The sequence below is a fragment of the Pan troglodytes genome, chromosome 3, assembly GCF_028858775.2.
Source record: "Pan troglodytes isolate AG18354 chromosome 3, NHGRI_mPanTro3-v2.0_pri, whole genome shotgun sequence".
In the NCBI taxonomy this organism is placed as follows: Eukaryota; Metazoa; Chordata; class Mammalia; order Primates; family Hominidae; genus Pan; species Pan troglodytes.
Window position 1 is genome coordinate 27044501 of NC_072401.2, and position 26967 is coordinate 27071467.

General features: G+C 38.2%; 1 protein-coding gene across 18 annotated transcripts in view; it reads left to right on the forward strand.

Moving 5' to 3' along the window:
• The first annotated feature begins 4157 nt into the window (after nt 1-4157).
• The window catches only part of TBC1D19 (TBC1 domain family member 19), a 185504-nt gene continuing 162694 nt past the window's right edge, over nt 4158-26967 (forward strand). For 7 of the 18 annotated variants that reach the window (XR_001716812.3, XR_001716813.3, XR_001716817.3 and 4 more), the window contains exon 1: nt 4184-4424. Coding sequence is in view for 4 of the 18 variants with exons in the window: in XM_001166649.7 (XP_001166649.2) it covers nt 4326-4424 (99 nt within the window). In the remaining 14 variants the exon portion in view is untranslated. Of the gene's footprint in view, nt 4425-26967 lie in introns of all 18 variants that reach the window. The other 11 variants (XR_010156503.1, XR_001716814.3, XM_001166682.7 and 8 more) reach the window with 6 other exon arrangements.

A 26967-nucleotide genomic window follows, 5' to 3' on the forward strand; every position in this document is an offset into this window, starting at 1 on the left:
CATCTCGAGACTGCGGCGATAAGCCAGGGAGGGAAAGTCAATACGCTAAGGATGGTAGAATGGAAAAGATGGAAAGAGCTTAGAAACTTGACGTTTCTGAGACACTGAACCAACCTTGGGACTCTCCTCCAGACTTGTTGGTAATAATAAAGATCTTATTATTTAAACCACAGTTAGGTTTTCTCCTGTAAGTTTTCCCTTTTGCATAGAGTCAACACGGTCCCTGAGATTACTCATGGAGCCAGTAGCCCAGTCCTCCCCATTCACATACAATTGTCTGGGACCACAGGAATGAAAGATGGGAAAGTGGAGGAGGATAGCATAGTCTGATACTCAGCCTGGATTCAGAAAAGAGGTATGACTGCCATTGTAATGAGAGGTGGCAATCAGAAGCAGAAGGGGCTTTTTATTCCCCCCATAAAGGTCTTTGTGAACCTTGGGGTTTAAGCACCTTTGGTGCTTTTGTAGCACCCAGAAAAGCACCCTGGACAGTGGCTTGAGGGCATCAGACATCCCGAGGCAGGCAGAGCAGAAGATAATGAGCCAATTTCTTTTTAAGCATACATGTATTACTTCCTGAGGACTCCTGGAATGTGAAGAGACTCTGAAGAGGAGCCTGGGGTCTTGTGCCAACAAATGGGGCTAACTATCCAGTGACAGGTAATTGACATCAATATGACCTCGTTTGTTCCCAAAGACAGTGAGGCCTGTGACATGTGTGATACACACAACACACATCATGATTTTTGTTTATTCTAAGTAAATTCCTGTCAACAAACAGTTGAATTTATTCTGCAGACATGGCATGTTAAAAGCAGTCTCTTTCTAAAACAACAGTGGAAAGTATTTTTCACTGCAGATGGTACAGTTTATACAAGCCACCCTCATGTGAATAAAGTAAAGATATGTTTCAGTGTACCCTTGAAGGGTGTTTCAATTTTGAGTTAGGCTGGCAGGTTGTTTTTGATGCGTTCCACAACCTTGCCATGTGATACCACTAGTCAGTGGTTTTCAAATGCATCCGCTGCCCCTCCCCAGTAAAATCTGACACAGCATTATATGAAGAATAGATCAAACCAAGCAGGTCTGAGAAAGGCAGGGTTGGGCCCAGAGCCCTATACATGTTGGCCCAGAAGTACCTCTGTCCTAAATTTCAGAGAATTTTGAGGAGATTTCCCTCTGCATCTGTTTTAATTTTGTCTCTGTTTGCATAGTTTTAACTATTCAGATAAAATTGCACCCCCTCTTGCTATTCATCTGTTAGTCACTCTGAAATGTCAGAAATAGAGGATTTTCCTGTTCTCTACCCACCTTGGGTACAGTAAGGATTTTCTTTTTTAAAAAATTTATTTACTATACTCTAAGTTCTGGGATACATGTGCAGAATGTGCAGGTTCGTTACATAGGTATACATGTACCATGGTGGTTTGCTGCACCCATCAACCTGTCATCTAGGTTTTAAGCCCCACATGCATTAGGTATTTGTCCTAACGCTCTCCCTTCCCTTGCCCCCCATCCCCTAACAGGCCCTGGTGTGTGATGTTCCCCTCCCTGTGTCCATGTGTTCTCATGGCTCGACTCCCACTTATGAGTGAGAACATGGGGTGTTTGGTTTTCTGTTCCTGTGTTAGTTTGCTGAGAATGATGGTTTCCAGCTTCATGGCCTGCAAAGGCCATGAACTCATTCTTTTTTATGGCTGCGTAGTATTCCATGGTGTATATGTGCCACCAGATTTTCAAGGCCAAATTTCGCCTTGTGGGATGGAGATGGTAATCTGTACCTTCAGTTTCTTGTGAGACAATGACTTTACAATAATAAAATTTCCAGACACACAGGTGGGAGACTGAAGTGGTCTATCTATCATTATAACTCTTTGTATAGCAGCCACATCATTCCTTTGGGACTGAAATTTCTTGAAAGAAAGGACCATTTCTTACTTATCTTTGTATTCCTTGCCATTTCTTGCCTAGAGCAGGTGTTCTGAAAAGTTTTGCTAAATCGAATTGGAAATAGAGAACAAAGACCATTCTGTAATTAAATTATACTCCAACACATCTGCTTCTAGGTATGTAAAAAACAATTTAAAGATATTAGGATTAAGGGACTTTTTTTTTTTTTTGCTTGGACATGCTTTCCGAATTAGAGCCAAACTTCGTAATTGTCACTTTAAGCTTATAATTGTTCTCTTCTTTAACAAAATTATTTAAGTCTCCATCTGTGCAAGGAATAGTTCTGGGCACTTTCACATATGTTGCTATGTTTATTTAGTTACTTTCCATTCCCTTGTCAATAGTACTGGGCATTATTTTTATTTAATTATCACAGTTTCAATATTTAATTTATTAATATATATTAATAGTCTAATACTTGGTACATTTGTTCCTCATACTGTCTCCTTAGTTGGATGTTTTACACTCTTGATACAGAGAAGAAAATGAAACTGATAGGGAAAGAGACTCATGCAATTCCCAGGGTACATACTAGGAAGGAAGCCAGAATGTTTTCTGACTCCAGGCACTATCTATGCCTTTTCTTCTGCTCTACAGCTTCATCATTCCCTTCAACGCTCTACTAATCTTTTCAGCTGAAGCATCTTTATCTCTTTGGCAGCTAATCACTCCACTTCTTTCAATCTCAAAGGGACTGTTATGGTAGTGCTCTCTCTCCTCTCTCTGTCTCTTCTTTCTCTCTGTTCAAAGTGAGGTTTGTGGTGGGAATTCATGGATGGGTGGACAGTTGAGATGGAAGGACTATAAAGAGTTGACAATATCTACTTATCTGCAGCTTTGAGAAATTCTGAGTTGTGAGAGAATGTTTTGTAGAGAAACTGCATTTTAGAGAGTCTGTCATTAATTGCCTTTAAGTGCTTTGTTTCTTTCCTGGCTGCCTCTTTCTAAACTTGGTTTGATAAACCAACTTTACCAAATTATTTAGAATTTGTACTTATCATCCCAGTATTCTGGATGGTGGTGTTATAAATGTCAGAGTGCTGTGCATAGAGGCCCGGGTCCAGTCCCTTTGAATTCATATTATTTCCTGCTTTAGTCCTTTGCTATTCAGAATGTAGTCTTTGGACCATCAGCATCATAATTTCTTGGACTTGTCAGAAATGCGGTTTACCAGTTCTCACAGAGACCTATTGAATTAGAATCTACATTTGATTGAATGAGATCTCTTTGTTTCTAGTTAGTCTAGAGTAGCTTTTGCAGCAATCTTGGTTTGTTTTCTTAAAATCCTACTTCTGCTTTGCTTAAAATATGCATATACACATTTGAACTCAATTTTGATTATTTTTGTGAGGTTATTCTAATGTATTTTTCACTAGGCCTTTTTTGCGGGGGGAAGGGAGGTGCCGTTGGCCTTTGGGGATGTCATTCAATAATTTAAGTCAGTTACTTTTAATTCTGCTAAAAATCTTTTGTGCATTTCCTTGAAGGCAAGAACCATATTTTATTAAACCTTTGTGCCCACACAGTTCCTTTTATGTAAATGTTCAATAAGTTGAAAGCTGAATGAATTATGAATAAACGCTTGAATGAATGAATATACGGAAGAGGATGAATCTAGATGGTAAATTCCTGGAAGACTTGGACAATGTCTTATTCATCCTTGAATTGCTAATGCTTTGCAGAAAACCTACAAATAATGCCTGTTGGTTAATTTGTAGTTGTTAGATGAGACGAGATTGTCTACTTATTCCTGGTATAAGACTCTAGAGAATAGAAACGAGAGAAAATGAAGTAAAATGGAGTGCTATGGTACAGTGCTAGGCACCTTCACGATTTTTACCTCAGCTAATCATCACAACATCCTGCAAACTGGGTGTTATTTTACAGAGGCGGAAACTGTAACACGTTTACGCAGGTAGTGTCAGAGCCTAACAATTCGTGGTTGTAATTCGCAGTATCACTGCGTGCCACAGTCCTGTTTCTGCAGAAATTGAGAGGTGGAAGAGAATGATCCTTTATATAGTAAAACGCACAATTCTCCGTGTCCCCCTTGTGCATCAGAGGCGCTGTGGCTCTCAAAGAATGAGCTTTCTTGCCTTTCAACCATAGACAAGGCAGGAACAACGGTGTGAAAAGCGTCCTCCCCGCCCCGGTCTTTTTCCGCCGGCGGAACGCAGATGCTGTGGCCTTCAGGCGCTGAGGGGACCAGAGAGGGACGGACACAAGGCTCGGCAGTTGCCTGGTAACGCCCGCTGGAGGAGTCCCAGTGTAATAAGGTCCCGGAGAAGTGTCACTGGCCCTGAGTGGGACCCGGTAGCCCGTTCGCTCCGCGCCGGAGGCCTGTCCCCGCGGCTTGGCGGGCTAGGGCAGGGGAAATGTTGCAGGAGGAGTCGGACCTCTCTCTCATTATTGCCCAGATAGTCCAAAAGCTCAAGGGCTCCAATTTGTACTCTCAGCTGGAACGGCAGGCCTGGGTAAGTGAGGCCGAGTGGGAAGGGATGCAGACGGGCGGGGCCGCGGCGATGTCTCTTCTTCACCCTCCTCACCCAAGCCAGAGCTCGCCTCTGACCTCTCCAGCTCCGCTCTGGTGCTCAAAAAACAAACAGACAAAAACAAAAACAAAAACAAAACAAAACAAAGCAAACAAAAAAACCCCACCTCCCTGTCCGGTGCAAGCTGTGCTGCCTCAGCCCCAGGCGTGGTTAATAGATTTTTAAAGAAGGGTGGGGCGCATCACACCTTTTTTTCAGACCAGAGAAACGCTTACTCATTTATCTATTCTTGTAGTCATTTACAGGGTCTAATTTTTTAAGCTGCTGGACTCACTGAAGGTAGCTTGGACCATGCCTTCCCTCACTTTTTCCGTCCTGTGGGTGGACTTGGGCCCCCAAGTACCTTTCTGCTTTCTCGTCAATGTATCACTTTCTTGCAGTTTACCCTCCCTGCAATTATTCCTCGTCTATCCGTCCACCACCTAGCATTTACTGGATATTTTATAACATGCTAGGCACTGAGGATGCACAGATTGATTGAGATCTTTGCCTTTTTGTGACTCATATAAATGAAATCATACAGTTTGTACATTTTGTGCCTGCTTTCTGGCATTAACACAGTGCTTTTGAGATTCATCCATTTTGTTGATATTTCAGTAGTTCTGTTCCTTTTTATTGCTGAGTAATATTGCAGTGTTTGAATGTACAATGGCTTGTTTATTCATCATTGTGTGAAGGGCATTGGGTTGCTTTCTGGTTTTAGAGATTATAAGTAAAGCTGATATATACATTCTAGTATACGATTTTGCTTGGATATTTGTTTCTTTTTTTCTTGGATAAATACCTAGGATTGGAATTGCTGACTTGTATGGCAAGTGTAATGTTTCATTCTATGAGAAACTGTCACACTTTTCCAAAGTGGCTGTATCATTTTCCATTCCCACAAGCAATTCTGAGAGTTCCAATTGTTTTGCGCCCTTGATAGCACTTGATGCTGCCAGTCTTTTATTTATTTTTATTAATTAATTATACTTCTCTAGTAGAAGTGTAATAGTATCTTATTGTAGCTTTTATTGCGTTTCCCTAATGACTAATGATATTAAGCATTTTCTTATGTGCTTATATCTTTTTTGGTGAGGTAGTCTTCAAGTCTTCTGCCCATTAAAAAAAAAATCGTGTTGTCTTCTTATTGTTGAGTTGTAAGGATTCTTTCTATATGATGTAAGTCTTTATGAGATGTGCGTCTTGCAAATATTTTCTCCCAGTCTGTGGATTATCTTTTTTTTTTGAGACGGAGTCTTCCTCTGTCACCCTGGCTGGAGTGCAGTGGTGTGATCTCGGCTCACTACAACCTCTGCCTCCCAGGTTCAAGTGATCCTCCCGCCTCCGCCTCCTGAATAGCTGGGATTACAGGCATCCACCACCATGCCCAGCTAATTTTTTATGTTTCCAGTAGAGATGGGGTTTCACCATGTTGGCCAGGCTGGTCTTGAACTCCTGATCTCAAGTGATCTGCCTGCCTCATGCTCCCAAAGTGCTGGGATTACAGACGTGAGCCACCACACCCTGCCCAGTCTGTGGATTATCTTTTCATTTTCTTAACTGGGTCTTTGAAAGAGAAAAATGCTTAATTTTGGTGACATAAATTTTTATCAATTGTTTTATGATTTGTGCTTTTTGTTCCCTACCTAAAAGTGTTTGCCTAACTCAAGGTCTTAAAAAAGTTTCTACTATGTTTGTTTGTTCTAGAAGTTTTATAGTTTTAGCTTCTACATTTAGGTCTGTGATCCTAAATGTAGAAGTGTGATCCATTTTGTGATCCATTTGAGTTAATTATTGTATATGGGGCAAGGTAAGCTTTTTTTTTTTTTTTTTTTTTTTGCATATGGATATCCAGTATTTCCATTACTGATTTGCTGAAAAACCTATCCTTTCTCTGCTAATTTCCTTGGCACCTTTGTTGAAAATCAATTACACACACACATACAAAATTTCTGGCTCTCTATTTTGTTCCATTGATCTATTTGTTCATCATACAATACCACACTGTCTTGCTTTTTGTAACTTTATAGTAAGCCTTGAGATCAAAGTCCTCCAAATTTGTTCCTTTTTTTCCCAAAATTATTTTGGCTATTCTAGGTCCTTTGCTTTGCTATATAAATTTTAGAATCCTCTTATAAATTACTACAAAAATTGTTGAAAATTGGATTGGGATTATGTTGAATCTGTAGATCAATTTGGGGAGAATCGAGATTTTAGCAATATTAAATTTTCTGGCCCATGGACACAGTTTATCTTTTCATTTATTTATGTTGTTTTTATTTTCTCGTCAGTGTTTTGTAGTTTCAGCACATAAATATTGCATACTCTTTGTTGAGATTTTCCCCTTAAGTATTTCAGGGTTTTTGATGCTATTATAAATGGTGACTTAAGTTTTAATTTTTTATTTTTAACATACAGAAATGCAATTGATATTAATCTATTTACCATGTATCCTGAGAACTTGCTAAACTTATATATTGGTTATAGTACCTTTTCTGTAGATTACTTAAGATTTTCCAGGTACATGTATCATAATGAACTAAAGACAGTTTTACTTCTTCCTTTCCAATCCGTGTGCCTTTTATTTCTTTTTCTTGACTTACTGTACTGGATAATGCCTCCAGTGCAATGTTTTGCAGATGCTTTTTTGCAGGTTGAGGAAGCTCTATTCTATCCCTAGTTTTCTGAGAGTTTTATCATGAATGGATGTTGAACTTTGTTAAGTACTTTTTTATATCTGTAGATATGTTCATCTTATTTTTCCTGCTCATGTTGATATGATGAATAATACTGATTGGCTTTGAATGTTGCACCAATTTTGTATTCCTGAGATAAATTCCACTTGGTTATGATGCATTATTCTTTTTATGTATTTCTTGACTCAATTTGCTAACATTTTGCTGAAGATTTTGTAACTGTATTTATGAAAGATACTGGTTTGTGGCCAGGCGCAATGGCTCATGCCTGTAATCCTAGCACTTTGGGAGGCCAAGGTGGGCAGATCGCTTGAGCTCACGAGTTTGAGACCAGCCTGGGCAACATGGCAAAACCCTATCTCTACAAAAAATACAAAAATTAGCCAGTGTGGCGGTGCACACCTGTAGTCCCAGCTACTTGAGAGGTTGAGGTGGGAGGATGGCTTGAACCTGGGTAGCAGAGGTTGCAGTGAGCAGAGATCGCACCACTGCACTTCAGCCTGGGTGATAGAGCCAGACCTTGTCTCAAAAAAAAAAAAAAAGATATTTCTTTTTTTTTTCTTGTAACACTTTGTCTGCTTTTGATACCAGTTAATGATGATCTTATAAAATAAGTTGGGAAGTGTTCCTTATTTTCTGGAAGAATTTATGTAGAATTAATATTATTTGCTCCTTAAATATTTGGTAGAGTTCCCAGCAAAGTCACTGGTGCCTAGAGTTTTCTTTATGGACACATTTTTAATTAAAAAAATTCAATTAAAAATATATGCAGGCCATTCAGGTTATCTATTTCTTCTTCTGTAAGCTTTTGTAGTTTTTATGTTTCAAGAAGTTGCCGCACTTAATTTATTTTAACGAATTTACTGGTATAAAATTGTTTATATGATCCCCTTATATTCCTTTTAGTGTCTGTAGGATTTGTAGTGATAGCCCCTCCTTCCTTCCTTATACTGTCATATGTGTTCTTTTTTTTTTTTTTTTTTTTTTTTGAGATGAAATCTCGCTTTGTCGCCCAGGCTGGAGTGCAGTGGCATGATCTCGGCTCACTGCAAGCTCCGCCTCCCGGGTTCACGCCATTCTTCTGCCTCAGCCTCCTGAGTAGCTGGGACTACAGGCGCCTGCCACCACGCCCAGATGATTTTTTGTATTTTTAGTAGAGACAGGATTTCACCGTGTTAGCCAGGATGGTCTGATTTCCTGACCTCGTGATCCGCCCGCCTTGGCCTCCTAAAGGGCTGGGATTAAAGGCATAAGCCACCACACCTGGCCATGTGTTCTTTTTCCCTAATTAATCTGGCTAGAGATTTATCAATTATATTAATACTTTCAAAGAAGTAGCTCTTGGTTTGTTTTTCTGTTTTCAATCGCTCTGATTTTTTTCCTTTATTATTTTTTTCTGCTTGCTTTGGATTTAATTTGCATTTTTAAAGCTATTTAGGTGAAATTTAAATTTTTGATTTGAGACCTTTATTCTCTTCTAATTAAATGCTCTAAATTTCTTTCTATGTACTGGTTTATTTGTATCTATAAATTAGGATATAGTCTATTGCCATTTTTACCCAATTAAAATTTTAAAAAATTCTCTTGTGATTTTATGGGTTCTAATAACCCATGGGTTATTTATAAATGTGTTGTTTACCACTATCTTTCTCTGATTGATTTCTAGTTTAATTCTCTTATGGTCAAGAATAAAATATGTATGATTTTAGCTGTTTACTTACTTTTATGATCCAGAATATGTTTTATCTTGTTTGTTTCATATGTACTTGAAAAGCATGCTTATTCTGCTGTTTCTGTTCCATAATTGTCAATTAGGTCTAGTAGACAATTTTGTTTCAGTATTCTATATCCTTACTGAGTGTAGGGGCTTCAGTCAATATAGACAAGGATCAAGCTGGGTTTGGGTTTTGTTATTGTTGTCATTACCTTCACTATATCACAGGCTTCAGATTCCTTTGAAACTAGAGGTAGTTAGGAGGCTGAGGCAGGCAAATCACTTAAGGCCAGGAGTTTGAGACCAGCCTCGCCAACATGGTGAAACCCTGTCTCTACTAAAAATACAAAAATTAGCCAGGTGTGGTGGTGCATTCCTGTAATCCCAACTACTTGGGAAGCTGAGGCAGGAGAATTGCTTGAACCCGGGAGGTGGAGGTTGCAGCGAGCCAAGATCGTGCCACTGCCCTTCAACCTAGGGGACAGAGCGAGACTCCATCTCAAAAACACAAACAACAACAACAACAACAAAACCCAGTAGTAGACTGCTGTTACTTTGTGCTTGGCATAGATCTTAGGGTACTACAGAGTTTTTCTCATTGTTTCTACTACATCCTTGACTTTCTTCTGTCTCCTTGCCTGTTCCTCAGGGGGAGATCTCTCTCTGTGCTCTTGTCCCCAGCAGAAGTCTGTTGTTTGTTATTCAGTCCTGGGCTCACAGTAGGTGCAGGAGTCATCTGTTTTTCTGACTCAGTCCATGTGCTTTATCCTTGGGTGTGGAGCTTTCCCAGTTTTGGCATGTTCCATCCCCTTATCCCTTTGGCAGCCCAGTTCTGCCTAGTGTCTGTGGTATTGAGTGAAAGACCCATACCTGCCCTGCCCTAGTGCTAATTTACCTCTGCTTTGTATTGTTGTAGGATCCTGGGCCCAAGAGAGTTTTCTTATTTTCCTATGAGGTTGAGGGTTTTTGTATCTATCCCACCCCCAAAAGCAGTGAATTACTGCCTTGTCTTCAGAATGGGAGGGTTTCTGAACCTTCCCCAGTGTTTTTAGTCCTTTGCTTCAGATGAGAGGAGAGTTTGGCCAAGGTAGCAGTTTTATGCTTGTCCTGCAGTGGCAGCCTATCTCGTTTTGCACACCTGTGCCACCAGAGTGCTCTTTGTAGATTTCTGCTCTCAGTCTTTTGTATGGGCACCTGGCATAGACCTATGGAAAAGACTATGCAAATGTGTGTGAATTCCCCTTGCATTTTGGGTTCCAAAATTATTCCAAACCGACACACTAGCCTACATCTTGTCTATGATAGTTAACATTTTAGTTCATTTCTTACTGTCTTGTATGGTAGCTTCCTTTTCCTCCTGTGCTCTGCCAAAGATGAAGTAGTTTAGAATCTCATTTGTCCTTGAAGGAGCTTGTTACTACTTGGAATTTAATTCACTTGGTTGTCTTATAGCTTCAGTTTACTGATGGGTTCAGAATGTATGATTTTTGAATATTGTACTGTTTTTCTTATTTGGCTGGGGGTGACATTCTTTTATAGTGGCTTTCTACAGTGGAGCTAACAGAACTCCAAGAATTAGGGTATAAATATTGCTATAATGTCATGAGAATCATTGGTATGTAATTTTCCTTCCTTGTAACCATCTTTGTCAAGTTTTATATCAAGGTTATGCTGGCCTCATAAAATGAGTAGGGAAGTGCTGCCTCCCTTTTAAAATTTTATTTGCCATAAGAGTGTTATGAGATTTGTTATTTTTTAAATATTTGGAAGAATTCTTCAATGAAGCCTATGTCTGCAGTTTTCTATTTGAGAATATTTTTAAATTAATAGACTTTAGATTTATAGAAAAATTGATCAGAAAGTAGTTTCCATTTATCCCTCTCCTTTGCACAATTTTCATCTATTATTAACATCTTGCATTAGTGTGGTACATTTGTTTCAGTTGAACTAATATTGATACGTTATTATTAACTAAAGTTCATGGTTTACATTAAGGTTCACTCTTTGTCTTGCAGGTCTGTTTTTTTTTTTTTTTTTTTTTTTGTGAGTCAGTGTCTTGCTATGTTTGTCTCGCTAGGCTGGTCTCAAGCTCCTGGGCTCAAGGGATCCTCCTGACTCAGTCTCCTAAGTAGCTGGAATTCCAGGTGTTCACCCCTGTACATGGCTACTGTGGGTTTTGACAAATACATGGTGTCCTGTATTTATGTATTCACAATTCCAGTATCATACAGAATAGTTTCAGTATTCTAAAAATCCCCTGTGGCTTACCTGCTCATTCCTCCCTTGCCCCTGAGACTCCGGCAACCACTTTTTACTGTCTCTATAGTTTTGCTTTTAAGAATGTCATATAGTTGGAATTATGTGGTATGTAGTTATTTTACTGGTGTCTTTCACTTAGCAATATTCATTTAATGTTCCTCTCTGTCTTTTTGTGGCTTGATAGCTGATTTTTTTTTTCTGTTTAGTAATATTTTATTGTATGGATGTACCACAGTTTGTTTATGCATTCACCTGTTGATAGACATCTTCGTTGCATACAAATTTTAGCACTTATGAATAAAACTGCTATAGGGAGCTGAGATCGCACCACTGTGGAACAGGAATTAAAAGAAATTAAAGAATGTGTAAGCAGAAACTCAGTTATATGTAAGAAACCCAATTCCCCTTGAGAAAGAGAAAGAGCTGGAGTCCTTTAAAAATTAACTGCCTGAACTGAAGGAAACAGAGACACAAAAAAACCCTTCAAAAAATCAATGAATCCAGGAACTGGTTTTTTGAAAAGAACAACAAAATTGATAGACCACTAGCAAGGCTAATAAAGAAGAAAAGAGAGAAGAATCAAATAGACACAATAAAAAATGATAAAGGGGATATCACCACTGATCCCACAGAAATACAAACTACCATCAGAGAATACTATAAACACATCTACGCAAATAAACTAGAAAATCTGGAAGAAATGGATAAATTCCTCGACACATACACTCTCCCAAGACTAAACCAAGAAGAAGTTGAATCTCTGAATAGGCCAATAACAGGCTCTGAAATTGAGGCAATAATTAATAGCTTACCAACCAAAAATAGTCCAGGACCAGACGGATTCAGAGCCAAATTCTACCAGAGGTACAAGGAGGAGCTGGTACCATTCCTTCTGAAACTATTCCAATCAATAGAAAAAGAGGGAATCCTCCCTAACTCATTTTATGAGGCCAGCATCATCCTGATACCAAAGCCTGGCAGAGACACAACAAAAAAAGAGAATTTTAGACCAATATCCCTGATGAACATCAATGCAAAAATCCTCAATAAAATACTGGCAAACTGAATCCAGCAGCACATCAAAAAGCTTATCCACCATGATAAGTGGGCTTCATCCCTGGGATGCAAGGCTGGTTCAACATATGCAAATCAATAAATGTAATCCAGCATATAAACAGAACCAACGACAAAAACCACATGATTATCTTAATAGATGCAGAAAAGGCCTTGGACAAAATTCAACAGCCCTTCATGCTAAAAACTCTCAATAAATTAGGTATTGATGGGACATATCTCAAAAATAATAAGAGCTATTTATGACAAACCCACAGCCAATATCATACTGAATGGACAAAAACTGGAAGCATTCCCTTTGAAAACTGGCACGAGACAGGATGCCCTCTCTCACCACTCCTATTCAGCATAGTGTTGGAAGTTCTGGCCAGGGCAATCAGGCAGGTTAAAGAAATAAAGGGTATTCAATTAGGAAAAGAGGAAATCAAATTGTCCCTGTTTGCAGATGACATGATTGTATATCTAGAAAACCCCATCGTCTCAGCCCAAAATCTCCTTAAGCTGATAAGCAACTTCAGCAAAGTCTCAGGATACAAAATCAATGTACAAAAATCACAAGCATTCTTATACACCAATAACAGACAAACAGAGAGCCAAATCATGAGTGAACTCCCATTCACAATTGCTTCAAAGAGAATAAAATACCTAGGAATCCAACTTACAAGGGATGGGAAGGACCTCTTCAAGGAGAACTACAAACCACTGCTCAATGAAATAAAAGAGGATACAAACAAATGGAAGAACATTCCATGCTCATGGGTAGGAAGAATCAATATCGTGAGAATGGCCATACTGCCCAAGGTAATTTATAGATTCAATGCCATCCCCATCAAGCTACCAATGACTTTCTTCACAGAATTGGAAAAAGCTACTTTAAAGTTCATATGGAACCAAAAAAGATCCTGCATTGCCAAGTCAATCCTAAGCCAAAAGAACAAAGCTGAAGGCATCACACTACCTGACTTCAAACTATACTACAAGGCTACAGTAACCAAACCAGCATGGTACTGGTACCAAAACAGAGATGTAGACCAATGGAACAGAACAGAGGCCTCAGAAAGAATGCCACATATCTACAACTATCTGATCTTTGACAAACCTGAGAAAAACAAGAAATGGGGAAAGGATTCCCTATTTAATAAATGGTGCTGGGAAAACTGGCTAGCCATATGTAGAAAGCTGAAACTGGATCCCTTCCTTACACCTTATACTAAAATTAATTCAAGATGGATTAAAGATTTAAATGTTAGACCTAAAACCATAAAAACCCTAGAAGAAAACCTAGGCAATACCATTCAGGACATAGGCACGGGCAAGGACTTCATGTCTAAAACACCAAAAGCAATGGCAACAAAAGCCAAAATTGACAAATGTGATCTAATTAAACTAAAGAGCTTCTGCACAGCAAAAGAAACTACCGTCAGAGTGAACAGGCAACCTACAGAATGGGAGAAAGTTTTTGCAATCTACTCATCTGACAAAGGGCTAATACCCAGAATCTACAATGAACTCAAACAAATTTACAAGAAAAAAACAATCAACCCCATCGACAAGTAGGCAAAGGATATGAACAGACACTTCCCAAAAGAAGACATTTATACAGCCAAAAGACACGTGAAATAATGCTCATCATCACTGGCCATCAGAGAAATGCAAATCAAAACCACAATGAGATACCATCTCACACCAGTTAGAATGGCGATCATTAAAAAGTCAGGAAACAACAGGTGCTGGAGAGGTTGTGGAGAAATAGGAACACTTTTACACTGTTGGTGGGATGGTAAACTAGTTCAACCATTGTGGAAGTCAGTGTGGCGATTCCTCAGGGATCTAGAACTAGAAATACCATTTGACCCAGCCATCCCATTACTGGGTATATACCCAAAGGATTATAAATCATGCTGCTATAAAGACACATGCACACGTATGTTTATTGCGGCACTATTCACAATAGCAAAGACTTGGAACCAACCCAAATGTCCAACAATGATAGACTGGATAAAGAAAATGTGGCACATATACACCATGGAATACTATGCAGCCATAAAAAATGATGAGTTCATGTCCTTTGTAGGGACATGGATGAAGCTGGAAACCATCATTTTCAGCAAACTATGGCAAGGACAAAAAACCAAACACTGCATGTTCTCACTCATAGGTGGGAATTGAACAATGAGAACACATGGACACGGGAAGGGGAACATCACACACGGAGGTCTGTTGTGGGGTTGGTGGAGAGGGGAGGGATAGCATTAGGAGATATACCTAATGTTAAATGACGAGTTAATGGGTGCAGCATACCAAAATGGCACTTAAAGTATAATTAAAAAAAAAAATTAACTGCCTGTTTTTCTGTGACTAGTGAGCCTTATCTCTCCCTTTCTCAGCCATTGTAAAGACCCTGTTTCTCTAGCTGTGCAGCTGCAAGGTCATTAGACAGATAAACTCAAGCCGTAAAACATGTTTTTCCTTGAAAAGTAAGAAATGATGTAATGCATGTCTCAATTAATTGAATAACTGTCTTTATTTCTTGCTTCTGTTATATGCTTCTCCCTGCACAGATCTCCCCCTACCCCATGAAATGCTAACGTAACTTAACTCTTTGTTCAGGGCTCAGTCCTTTGGATGTTAATCCGACTGAGCCGGTGCACCTAAATAATAAATATCCTCCTCAACCCCTCGGTCTCTCTGATTCCCTAAAAAATCCCGCTACAACTGCACTCCAGCCTGGCGAAAGAGCGAGACTCCGTCTCAAAAACAACAACAACAACGAAAACCTGGTATAAACCTTCATGTGTAGGTTTTTGTGTGGACATAAATTTTCAGCTATGTTAGGTAAATACCAAAGAGTGAAATTGATAGATTGCGTGGTAAGAGAGTGGTTAACCATCAGAAACTGACAACCTGTCTTCCAATGAGGCTGTGCCATTTTGCATTCCCACCAGCAAGAAATGAGAGTGCTGGTTGCTCCACATCCTCCCCAGCATTTGGTGCTATCACTGTTTTGGATTTTAGCCATCTTAATGTGTGTTGTGATATCTTATTATTTTAATTTGCAATTCCCTAATGACATATGATATTAAGTATCCTTTTATGTTTATTTGCCATCTGTGTGTCTTCTTTGGTCAGGTGTCTATTCAGATCTTTTGCCCATTTTTTAATTGGGTTGTTTTCTTATTGTTGAGTTTTAAGAATTTGTTGTATATTTGGGTAGAATTGTTTTGCAAATATTTTCTTCCAATCTGTGGCTAGTCTTTTTATTTTCTTCAATATCTTTCTAAGAGCAGAAATTTTTAATTTTAATGAAGTCCAATTGATCAATTGTTTTCTTTTATGGATTGTGCATTTGGTATTGTGTCTAGAAATTAATAGCTAAACCCTAAGGTCATCTAGATTTTCTCCTATGTTGTCTTCTAGATGTCTTATATTTCTATGTGTTACATTTAGGTCTATGCTTCATTTGGAGTTAATTTTTGTGAAAGGTCTAAGGTCTGTTTCTAGATTCCATTTCTTGTCCCCCACTCCCACCACCCACCCTCTCTTTCTCTTCCTCCCCCCTCCTTTGCATGTGGATGTTCCAGTACCATTTCCTGAAAAGACTGTCTTTCATCCTTGAATTGCCTTTACTCATTTGTCAAAAATGAGTTGGTGATGTTTATGTGGATCTATTTCTAGGTCTCTATTCTGTTCTGTTGATCTATTTGTCCATTCTTTCACCAATACCACACTGGCTTGATTGCATACCTTTATAAGTCTTGAAGTTGGTGGTGTGAATTCTCCAACTTTGTTGTACTTCAGTATTGTGTTAGCAAGATTTTTAATACAGATTTATTTATTTTTAATTAAAAAAGTTTTTTTTGAGAGAGAGTGTCACTTTGTCGCCCAGGCTGGAGTGTGGTGGCATGATCTTAGTTCACTGCAACCTCTCTCTCCTGGATTCAAGTGATTCTCCTGCCTCAGCCTCCAGAGTAGCTGGGATTACAGGTGCATGCTACCATGCCTGGCTAATTTTTGTATTTTTAGTAGATATGGGGTTTTGCCATGTTGGCCAGGCTGGTCTCAAACTCCTGGCCTCATATGATCCATCTGCCTCGGCCTCCCATAGTGCTGGGAGTACAGGCATGAGCCACCGTGCTCGGCCCATACAGATTGCATTTTGATAGATATAGAAGTATTTGGATTTTCTATGCTTCTGTTGTCTGTTCTGATAGGTTGCATTTTTCAAGGAATTTGTTTTTATTTAAATTGTATAAATTATTGGCCTAAAGTTGTTTATAGTAAACCTCTATTTCTTGTTAATGTCTGAAAAAATCCGTTACCATTTCTGATAATGGTAACTCGTGTGTGTGTGTGTGTGTGTGTGAGAGTGTGTTTGAACAATTTTGCTAGGGGCTTATTAATTTTATTAGTCTCATCAATGAACTAGTTTTGGGGTTTACTAATTTTCTCTTAATTTCAGATCAGTTCTTTATTATTACTTTCCTCCTGTTTTTTTTTTTTTTGAGATTGATTTGCTGTTCTTTTTCTAGTTTCTTAAAATGGAAGCTTGTGCCATACACTTGAAGTCTTTCCTCTTTTATAAAACATGCATGCAAGGTTATAATTTTTCTTCTGAGCACTGCTTTGACTGCATTCCACAGTCCTAATGAGACATATTTGTATTATCCTTTTGTTTAAAATGTTTTCTAATATCTTCTACAATTTTTCTAATATTTAACTCAAGGGCTATTTTGAAGTATATTGCTTAATTTCCAAGCAATTGAGATACTTTAAAAGATATTTTTGTTATTGATTTCTAGGCTGAAGCTTGCTTTGCTGATTTGCTTGATTTGCTAAGGCTTGCTTTATAGCCCAGAATATAGTAGTTTTGCTGAATGGTCCGTGTGACCTCATAAAGAATGTTTATATTGCCATTGTTGGATTAGATTACCTATATGTGTCACTGAGGCCAAGTTGGAAATTATGCTGTTCAGCTCTTCTATAATCTTATTGGATTTTTTTGTTTGTTCCATCAGCTATTAAATATGTTAAAATCTCCCACCATGATTATGTATTAGTCTATTTCTCTTTTTAATTCTTTCAGATTTTTGCTTATGTATTTAAAGGCTATTTTTAGTGGTTATATACAGATTGATCTTATGATATTTTCCTGTTGGTTTAACCTCTTAATCGTTCTGAAGTATCTCTGTTTATCTCTAGTGAGGCTCTTGCCTTAAAGTCCGTTTTGTATGGTGTTATTATAGCTGCATTAGGTTTCTTTTGGTTAGCAGTTGCATGGTATGGCTTTTTCTATCCTTTTATTTTCACCTTCTTTGTGACTGTATTTAATGTATATCTTGTAAAGACGTCATATAGTTTTCTTAAAAATCCAGACTGATAGCTAGAGTCTTTTTTTTTTTTTTTTTTTTTTTTTTAGTAGAGACGGGGTTTCACCATGTTGGCCAGGCAGTCTGGAACTCCTGATCTCAGGTGATCCTCCCGCCTCAGCCTCCCAAAGTGCTGGGATTGCAGGCGTGAGCCACTGTGCCTGGCCTTTGTATTTTTTTAAATAGTCTTTTAATTGTATTAGTCTATTTACATTTAATGAATGTACTGATCTATATGGTTTTATAACTCACATCTATATGGTTTTATAACTCACATTAATGTTTGTTTCTTATTTGATATACTTCATATTCTGTTTTCTCTCATTTTTGCATTCTTTTGGGTTATTCAAATTCTTTATTATGTTTTCCTCTTCATTAGCTTGTTGTACTGTTCTTTAGGTAGCTACACTAGAGTTACAGCACTTATTCTTGATTAATTATAGTTTTATATAAATTATTACTTTCACTATTTTCCTGTAATATAATGCTAGAACTTAGAACAATGTACTCACCCCTTTCTTTGTGTGTTATTTTGCCATGCATTTTAAATCTGTATATATTTTATATTTCATAAGACATTGCTATTTATCATATTGCAGCATTAATATTTAGTCAATATTATTCATTCTTAACCATATTTTAATCGTTTTTGCTCTCATGAAGAGATGATAGTATTACAAATAAGTATATACAGTCCATACATTCCCTTGTGCAAAATCTAAGGACCAGATATTAAGGAATTCATATTATTTTTTAAATTATAGAAAGGTAATTCATGCATATTTTATGTTATTTAATATCCCTATCAGGATCTGGCAGTACCTTGTAATTGTATACATTAATATTTCTGCAGCAAAATGCATGAATTTTTACACTATGTATGATAAATGACTAAATATTCTTCTTTTTTTTTTCTTGAGACGGAGTCTTGCTCTGTCGCCCAGACTGGAGTGCGGAGGCACGACCTCGGCTCACTGCAAGCTCCGCCTCCCGGTTTCACGCCATTCTCCTGTCTCAGCCTCCTGAGTAGCTGGGACTACAGGCGCCCGCCACCACGCCCAGCTAATTTTTTGTATTTTTAGTAGAGACGGGGTTTCACCATGTTAGCCAGGATGGTCTCTATCTCCTTACCTCGTGATCCGCCCGCCTCGGCCTCCCAAAGTGCTGGGATTACAGGCGTGAGCCACCGCGCCCGGCCCTAAATATACTTCTGTCAATTTAGTATCACATGAGTTCAAGTCAGGAAAGATTTTGCCACTAATTCAGTTTTGAAAAAACTTGGTTTGCAAAGCTTTTCAGGTTTCAGGATTTCAAAAAAGGATTATGGATCTGTACATAAAACATCAGGAGGTGAATCCTTGAAGTAATAGAAAGTTGGGCAAGGATAGAAAGAAATAGAATAGAAAGAAAAAATAGAAAAAATAGAAAATTAGAAAGTTAGAAAATAGACAAAATAGAAAGTTGGGCAAGAATAGAAAGAAGGATAAAGCAGGAGTCAGGAGATGATTACACAAGAAACTCAAAAAAGTATTTGGCTGGTTCTGAAGATAACATCTATATTATATATATGTACATTTGTAAAATCAATGTAGATTTATTAGACAGATCTATAATATTATAGATTCATACTTTAAAAGAATATGATTATGTATCTTTAAAAATAATCTTGGACTTGTAAGAGAATCTGTGATACCAACTTTGCCTTAGTTTATATCCATTAGCACTGACATTTAATAGAAATAACTCTTTAAAGGCAACTTTACAATCTGCTTTAATAATATACTTTTAAACAACTGGTGGTTTGTTACAAGCCTTTTAAAATTTAATCAAGAGGGCATTTTCCTGCCACCAGCATCTTCTGTACTGCCTTCGTTTTATCTGTTTGGGTATATCCAGAAAGTGCTAGAGCAGTGTTGGCCCAACTTAGTTGGAAATATAAAATCACACAGAATATTTCACAGCCAAATATAAGAGATTTTTAGGTTTCCCCACCCCCCACCATTAGCTCTTAAACGTTGACTGTATTTTAATATATCCCTTCATATGTTGAAGTTTGTTAAAGAGAGTGTGGAATTTTGTGTTCTCTAGAAAAGGGCTAAGTTTTTCGTTTTCTGAGTTACTTTATGAAGTCAACCTGCATCTTAAAATTGAATTTGCTGGCCAAGTGCAGTGGCTCACGCCTGTACTCCTAGCACTTTGGGAGGCCAAGGCGGGCGGGTTGCCTGAGCCATGTCTCTACTAGAGTACAAAAGAAATTAGCTGGGTATGGTGGTCTGTAGTCCCAGCTACTGAGGAGGCTGAGGCAGGAGAATTGCTTGAACCCAGGAGGCAGAGGTTGCAGTGAGCTGAGATCGCGCCACTGCACTCCATCCTGGGCGACAGAGCAATACTCTGTCTCTCCAAAAAAAAAAAAAAAAAAAGAATTTGCTCACTCATCTTCTAGATGATAGGGTGATTAGCACCAGATCAGCAATGTTATTTTATGTTATCATGCATTATTTGTATTTCAAATGGATGTTGTGTAATACCCCAAATGTTATTTTCATTCCATTAAGTGTTTAATATGTTTTGTTGCTCAGATTGTCATTATAAATAATAGAATTGCAAAAGGAAGGAAGCTGAAAGAAGATAGGCTTTGAAGAGAGAAGGAATAATGCAACTGATAGGTTGTTGTCCTAAGTCAAGAACCCTGATTACATTTGGTGTGAACCATGGAGTGCTGTGATACTTACCCACATTTATTTTGGCTGCTGTTTGTCCTTTAATCCTGAAAAGTTAACACAGTAAAGAAATGAATAATGGTGTACAGGATTATAAAATAAGAAAGTTCCTGTCTCCATAGAAAATACATATGTAAGGGATAAGAGAAGTACTAAAATGTGGGTTTGCTTGGTTTAAGTACATCTCTTCATATTTTATTTCAGCTTTTAGAGAAAACTGTGTTTATAGAAGGTCATGTAGGGTTGAATTAGGTAAGACCAAGTTGAAATAAAAGGTAGAATATTGGTTACTAAATGTGAAGTGAATACTTTCAGGCATAGAGTATACCACGAAAGGAGGCTAAGAATAAAGATGCGGATGAATAGGGGACAAGACAGCCAGTGCTGGAAGAGAAGGGGGTCAGCTTGGGGATGTCAGCAAAAGAAAACCAGTGAGGGATCCATCCTCAGGTGAGAGAAACCAGAGCAGGGCTGAAATTATAAAGTGCAGATTGAGTATAAGGCATGGTCAGCTTTTGCAGAGCCAGAACTTTCCATCTGAAACTAGAGCTTATTCCTGGCTACAATGTGTGTCCACTGGGATGACTAGGATTACAGAAACAAGTCCAGTCTACAGTTTTAGAAAGAACCAAAAGTATTAGGAAGAAATAAAGATAGTAGTAATTCAACATATTTTAATTGAGCCTCTCATCTGTGGTAGGATGGGCTCTTGAGAGAAATTAGAAAAGTACAAAACAATTAAGCTCATGATAAGGATATTTCGGGGATTGATGTGAGAAAGGACATATCCTTTTAAAATATCACTTCTGTTTTAGCTTTTTGTTTATATATTTTATATATATTGTGTATGTCTATATATATATACATATATACATAGAGAGAGACATATATAAGCAATAACTCTCCTTCTCCCCCACTCCCACCAACCTGTAGTAACCACTGTTCTACGGTCTGCCTCTATGAATTTAACTACTGTAGGTACCTCATACAAATGGAAACATACAGTCTCTGTCTTTTTAAAGATTTATTTCACTTAGCTTGATGGCTTCAAAGTTCATTCATGTTGTAGTGTGTGTTGGAATTTTCTTCCTTTTTAAGGGCTGAATAGTATTCCATTGTATTTATTGAACACTTCCTATGTGCCAGTTACTGAGTATATTGAAAGAAGAATGCAAATGAATAAGGTATAAATATACTGAGAGGAAATGGCTAGAGATTGGGGAAGTCTTGGATAGCACTCAAGGTGACAGGATGGGAGTGAGTTCCCAATGTAGGAACAGTAAAAAGGCTAAGCAGAGGGTCTCTCTTATAGGGTATTTCTAGAGAAATAAGCTTATCTAGGTTGAGTAGAACTAGAGTTTTAGAGGGATGTAAATACTTCAATGAAATATTCTGAGGAGGGTGAAGGCATGGAGTTGGTTTTTAGGAACATTAATCTGACACAGATGAGCAGGTTAGATAGGAATTGGAGTGAGTGCTTTAGCTTCACCTTCTACTCTTTTTGATTCTTACATTCTATTGGATCTTTTGCTGTTCCATAAACTAACATTGTACAAAACCATTTTCATGCCTTTGCTCAGTCTGTTCACTCAGCCTCTATTGCTTTGCTCCCGTTTTCCAGTTTCTTTAATTAGAATTGTTTCTTTTTCTATAGGAGGTACCTCTGTTGTGACATCTTTTCTTTCTTATAATGGCTTTTTGGTGTGTTTTAAAATTGGCTATCTTCCTTACTGGACAATAAAAACAAGTCCCAGAGAACAAGGACAATGTCTTATTCTTCTTGTGTTTCTCATGGGGTTTTGTAGTTTGTAGGTTGAAATCTTTCATGCATAAAAGAAGGGACAAATACATTAATTAGAAGTACTTACCATGTGATAGCTCTTGTGCTAGATCTTGGGATACAGAGATGAAAGAACATTTTTCTCAAGAAGCTTATAGTCTAATGCAGTGGTTCTCAAAGTATGGTTTGTAGGCCTCTGGTGGTCTCTAAGATCCTTTCAGGTCAAAGCTTTTATAATAATACTAAGACTTCTTTGGGGGGCTTTATTTATTGTGCAGACATTTATACTAATGGCACAAAAGCAATGGTGATGTGTTAGAACTGCTGGTGACTTAAACCATATCAAGAAACTGATACCAAACCCTATTGTATTCTTTTTTTTTTTTTTGAGACAGAGACTTGCTCTGTCACCCAGGCTGGAGTGCAGTGGCACGATCTCAGCTCACTGCAAGCGCCGCCTCCGGGTTCATGCCAGTCTCCTGCCTTAGCCTCCTGAGTAGCTGGGACTACAGGCGCCCGCCACCATGCCCAACTAATTTTTTGTATATTTAGTAGAGACGGGGTTTCACCGTGTTAGCCAGGATGGTCTCAATCTCCTGACATTGTGATCCACCCTCCTCGGCCTCCCAAAGTGCTGGGATTACAGGCGTGAGCCACCACGCCCAGCCAGCTCTATTGTATTATTTTCCACCACACACTGACAGTGAAAAAAAAAAGAACCAGTTTTACTTGAGTGTCTTTGAAGAAACAGTAAATAATTATTAATTGTATTACATCTCATCCCTTGAATACACATCTTTGTAATATTCTGTTGGATGAATGGAAAGTGCACATAAGGCACTTCTGCATACAGAAATAAGATGGTTATCTAGAAGAAAAGCAGGTATGTGATTATTGGAGGTATGAGCTCAAATGCTTTTTTCTTTTTTTAAATCAAACATTTGGAAGAGTGACTGACAAAAAATTATTGTTATTTATACTTGGGTCATTGGGATGTATTTTCTCAAAAATGGCAAAGTGAGCCTCTCATTTCAAAGAAAGCCATTTTATGTTGCCAACGATAAAATTTAAGCTTTAAATAAAAATTAGTTTTGCAAAACTTGTCTCTGCCACTGTGAACTTGATGGAATCGCAATACTTACAGCCTTCTCTGATGATATTGGTGGTGATATTAATGAACATTACTTTTTATTTAATGATATGTTTTCACTTTATAACTTAGTTAACCAATATATTTGAAAAGATCAGTGTATAATGTTACAAAATTATGTATGATACGTAAAAAATTAAGTCACAGTGCAAGGCTGATCAATGCATTTTTATGTTATAAAGTATGGAAAGTTTATTGATGGTCAGATTCTACATCAAAACTAATCTTTAGGAAACTACTGCTTAAAAATTTTGGTATACTATCAAAGGAGAATATCCCCATTTATCTGAAAAAGAATATTAAAATACTCTTCCTTTTTCCAGTTACATATATGTATGAGGGTGGATTTTTTTCATGGACAACAACCAAAACAACACAGTACCACAGACTTAAAACTATGGCAGGTGAAAAAATCTAGCTGTCTTCTTTTAAGGCAGACATCAAAAGAGATTTGCAAAAATGTAAAACAGTGCCTCTTTTCTCTTTATTTTTGAAAATACAATTACTTTAAACAAAAATAAGTTACTATACAATGAGTTTTTTACTGTTATATTAAAATAAAGTGAACAAATTTTTGTGGTAAAATATACATAACATAAAAATGACCATTTTAATCAGTAAGTATACAGTTCATTGTCATTAAGTACATACACATTGTTGTGCAGCCATCCTCACCATCCATCTCCAAAACTTTTTCATGATTCCAAGCTGAAACTCTGTACCCGTAAATAATAACTCTGCATTCTCCCCCTCTTCATCCTGTAGTAACCACCATTCTATGGTCTGTCTCTATGAATTTAACCACTCTAGGTACCTCATATAAGTGGAATCATATGGTATCTGTTTTTTTGGACAGATTTATTTTACTTAGCTTGATATCATGAACGTTCATCCATGTTGTAACATGTGTCAGAATTTTCTTTTTCTTTTTTTTTTCTTTTGAGACGGAATGTCGCTCTGTCACCCAGGCTGGAGTGCAGTGGCGCGGTCTCGGCTCACTGCCAGCTCTGCCTGTCGGGTTCACACCATTCTCCTGCCTCAGCCTCCCAAGTACTGGGACTACAGGCACCTGCCCCCACGCCCGGCTAATTTTTTGTATTTTTAGTAGAGATGGGGTTTCGCTGTGTTAGCCAGGATGGTCTCCATCTCTTGACCTTGTGATCCGCCCGCCTCGGCCTCCCGAAGTGCTGGGATTACAGGCGTGAGCCATCGCGCCCGGCCAGAATTTTCTTTTTAAGAGCTGAATAATATTCCATTGTACTAACATATATGTACATATGATTTTTGTTTATCCATTTATCCATCTATAGACATTTGGATTATTTCCACCTTTGGCTATTGTTAATAACGCTACTATGGGCCGGGCATGGTGGCTCACGCCTGTAATCCCAGCACTTTACTTTGGGAGGCCAAGGTGGGCGGATCACGAGGTTGGGAGATCGAGACCATCCTGGCTAACACAGTGAAACCATGTGTCTACTAAAAATACATTAAAAAAAAATTAGCCGGGCATGGGGGCGGGTGCCTGTAGTCCTAGCTACTCGGGAGGCTGAGGCAGGAGAATGGCGTGAACCCGGGAGGCGGAGCTTGCAGTGAGCAGAGATCATCGCGCCACTGCACTTCAGCCTGGGCGACAGAGCGAGAATCCATCTCAAATAATAATAATAATAATAATAATAATAATAATAATAATGCTACTATGAACATTAGTGTGCAAATATCTGAGTGTCTGTTTTCATTTCTTTGGCTATGTACTCAAAAGTGGAATAATTACTGAATCATATGAACTCTATGTTTAATATTTTGAAGAACTACCATTCTTTTTTTATTTTATTATTATTATTATTATACTTTAAGTTTTAGGGTACATGTGCACAATGTGCAGATTAGTTACATATGTAGACATGTGCCATGCTGGTGTGCTGCACCCATTAACTCGTCATTTAGCATTAGGTATATCTCCTAATGCTATCCCTCCCCTCTCCCCCCACCCCGCAACAGTCCCCGGAGTGTAATGTTCCCCTTCCTGTGTCCATGTGTTCTCATTGTTCAATTCCCATCTATGAGTGAGAACATGCTGTGTTTGGTTTTTTGTCCTTGCGATAGTTTACTGAGAATGATGATTTCCAATTTCATCCATGTCCCTACAAAGGACATGAACTCATCATTTTTTATGGCTGCATAGTATTCCATGATGTATATGTGCCACATTTTCTTAATCCAGTCTATCGTTGTTGGACATTTGGGTTGGTTCCAAGTCTTTGCTATTGTGAATAGTGCCGCAATAAACATACGTGTGCATGTGTCTTTATAGCAGCATGATTTATAGTCCTTTGGGTATATACCCAGTAATGGGATGGCTGGGTCAAATGGTATTTCTAGTTCTAGATCCCTGAGGAATCACCACACTGACTTCCGCAATGGTTGAACTAGTTTACCGTCCCACCAACAGTGTAAAAGTGTTCCTATTTCTCCACAACCTCTCCAGCACCTGTTGTTTCCTGACTTTTTAATGATCACCATTCTAACTGGTGTGAGATGGTATCTCATTGTGGTTTTGATTTGCATTTCTCTGATGGCCAGTGATGATGAGCATTTTTTTCATGTGTTTTTTGGCTGCATAAGTGTCTTCTTTTGAGAAGTGTCTGTTCATATCCTTTGCACACTTTTTGATGGGGTTATTTGTTTTTTGAAGAACTACCATTCTAATAAACAAATATTTTAATTGTTTTTGTTTTAATTTCCAATGCAAGTATCAATAGATGTCATCGACATAAACAAAAGCATTCTTGGGTTCTCAATAATTTTTTTGAGATGTAGTCTCACTGTGTTGCCCAGGTTGGTCTCAAAGTCCTGGATTCCAGTGACCCTCTGGCTTCAGCCTCCCCAGTAGCTGGGATCACAGGTATGGTATATGCCACTATACCTGTCTCCTCATCAGTAATTTTTAAGAGTGAGGGTCCTGCGACTGAAAAGTTTGAATATCAGTGGTCTAGTGGAATGAGTGAAATAGAGAGGCCGGTTAAGAAACTACAACAGTGGAGAACAAGTTGGACTGGACCTTGCTCAGAGAGGAATGGCCAGGGTGGTAAGAAAGCTCTGTTGTATGAAGAGAACTTGAAGAACCCGGGAATATATTGTGGACTTAAAAGGAGAAGCCTTCAGAGAAGACCCAATAGCTATCTTCAAATAGGAAGCTATCTTCACATAGGAAGCTCTCTCACAGAAGAGACATTAAGCTTATTTCTGTGACCCCAGGATGGAGTGGTGGAGGGGAGGGGAGTAGTGATGGTGAATCTTAAGGAGAATTAATCTCATAGTAAGAATTTTCCAGTAGAATAGTTCAGAGATGGAATTGAGTAAGGTAGGGATGTAGACAGTTTCTAAGTTAGAAAGGTAGAGTTTTAAATTTAGAGTTTCGAAGCCAGAAAATCATTTGGAGAGGATAATCAAGCATTAAATGGTTAGTCAACATAGAAGAATTCTGTAATCACTTCTAACCCTACAGTTCCATGGGGCATAGAATGATGAAGTTCAGGATTAGCATGATAGCATAGTGAAAAGCAGGAAAGATGAGGTCTCTTTAGAGGGAATTAAAGGATCCTTGGATCCCTTTCTGTAGAACTTCCTATGCCCTCATTTGTACTTAATGGAGATTTAGCCTCAGCTTACTTCGCAGCTTCTTTGGCCCAGCTACTATTTTAGCTGCTTTGCTTCTCCAGTT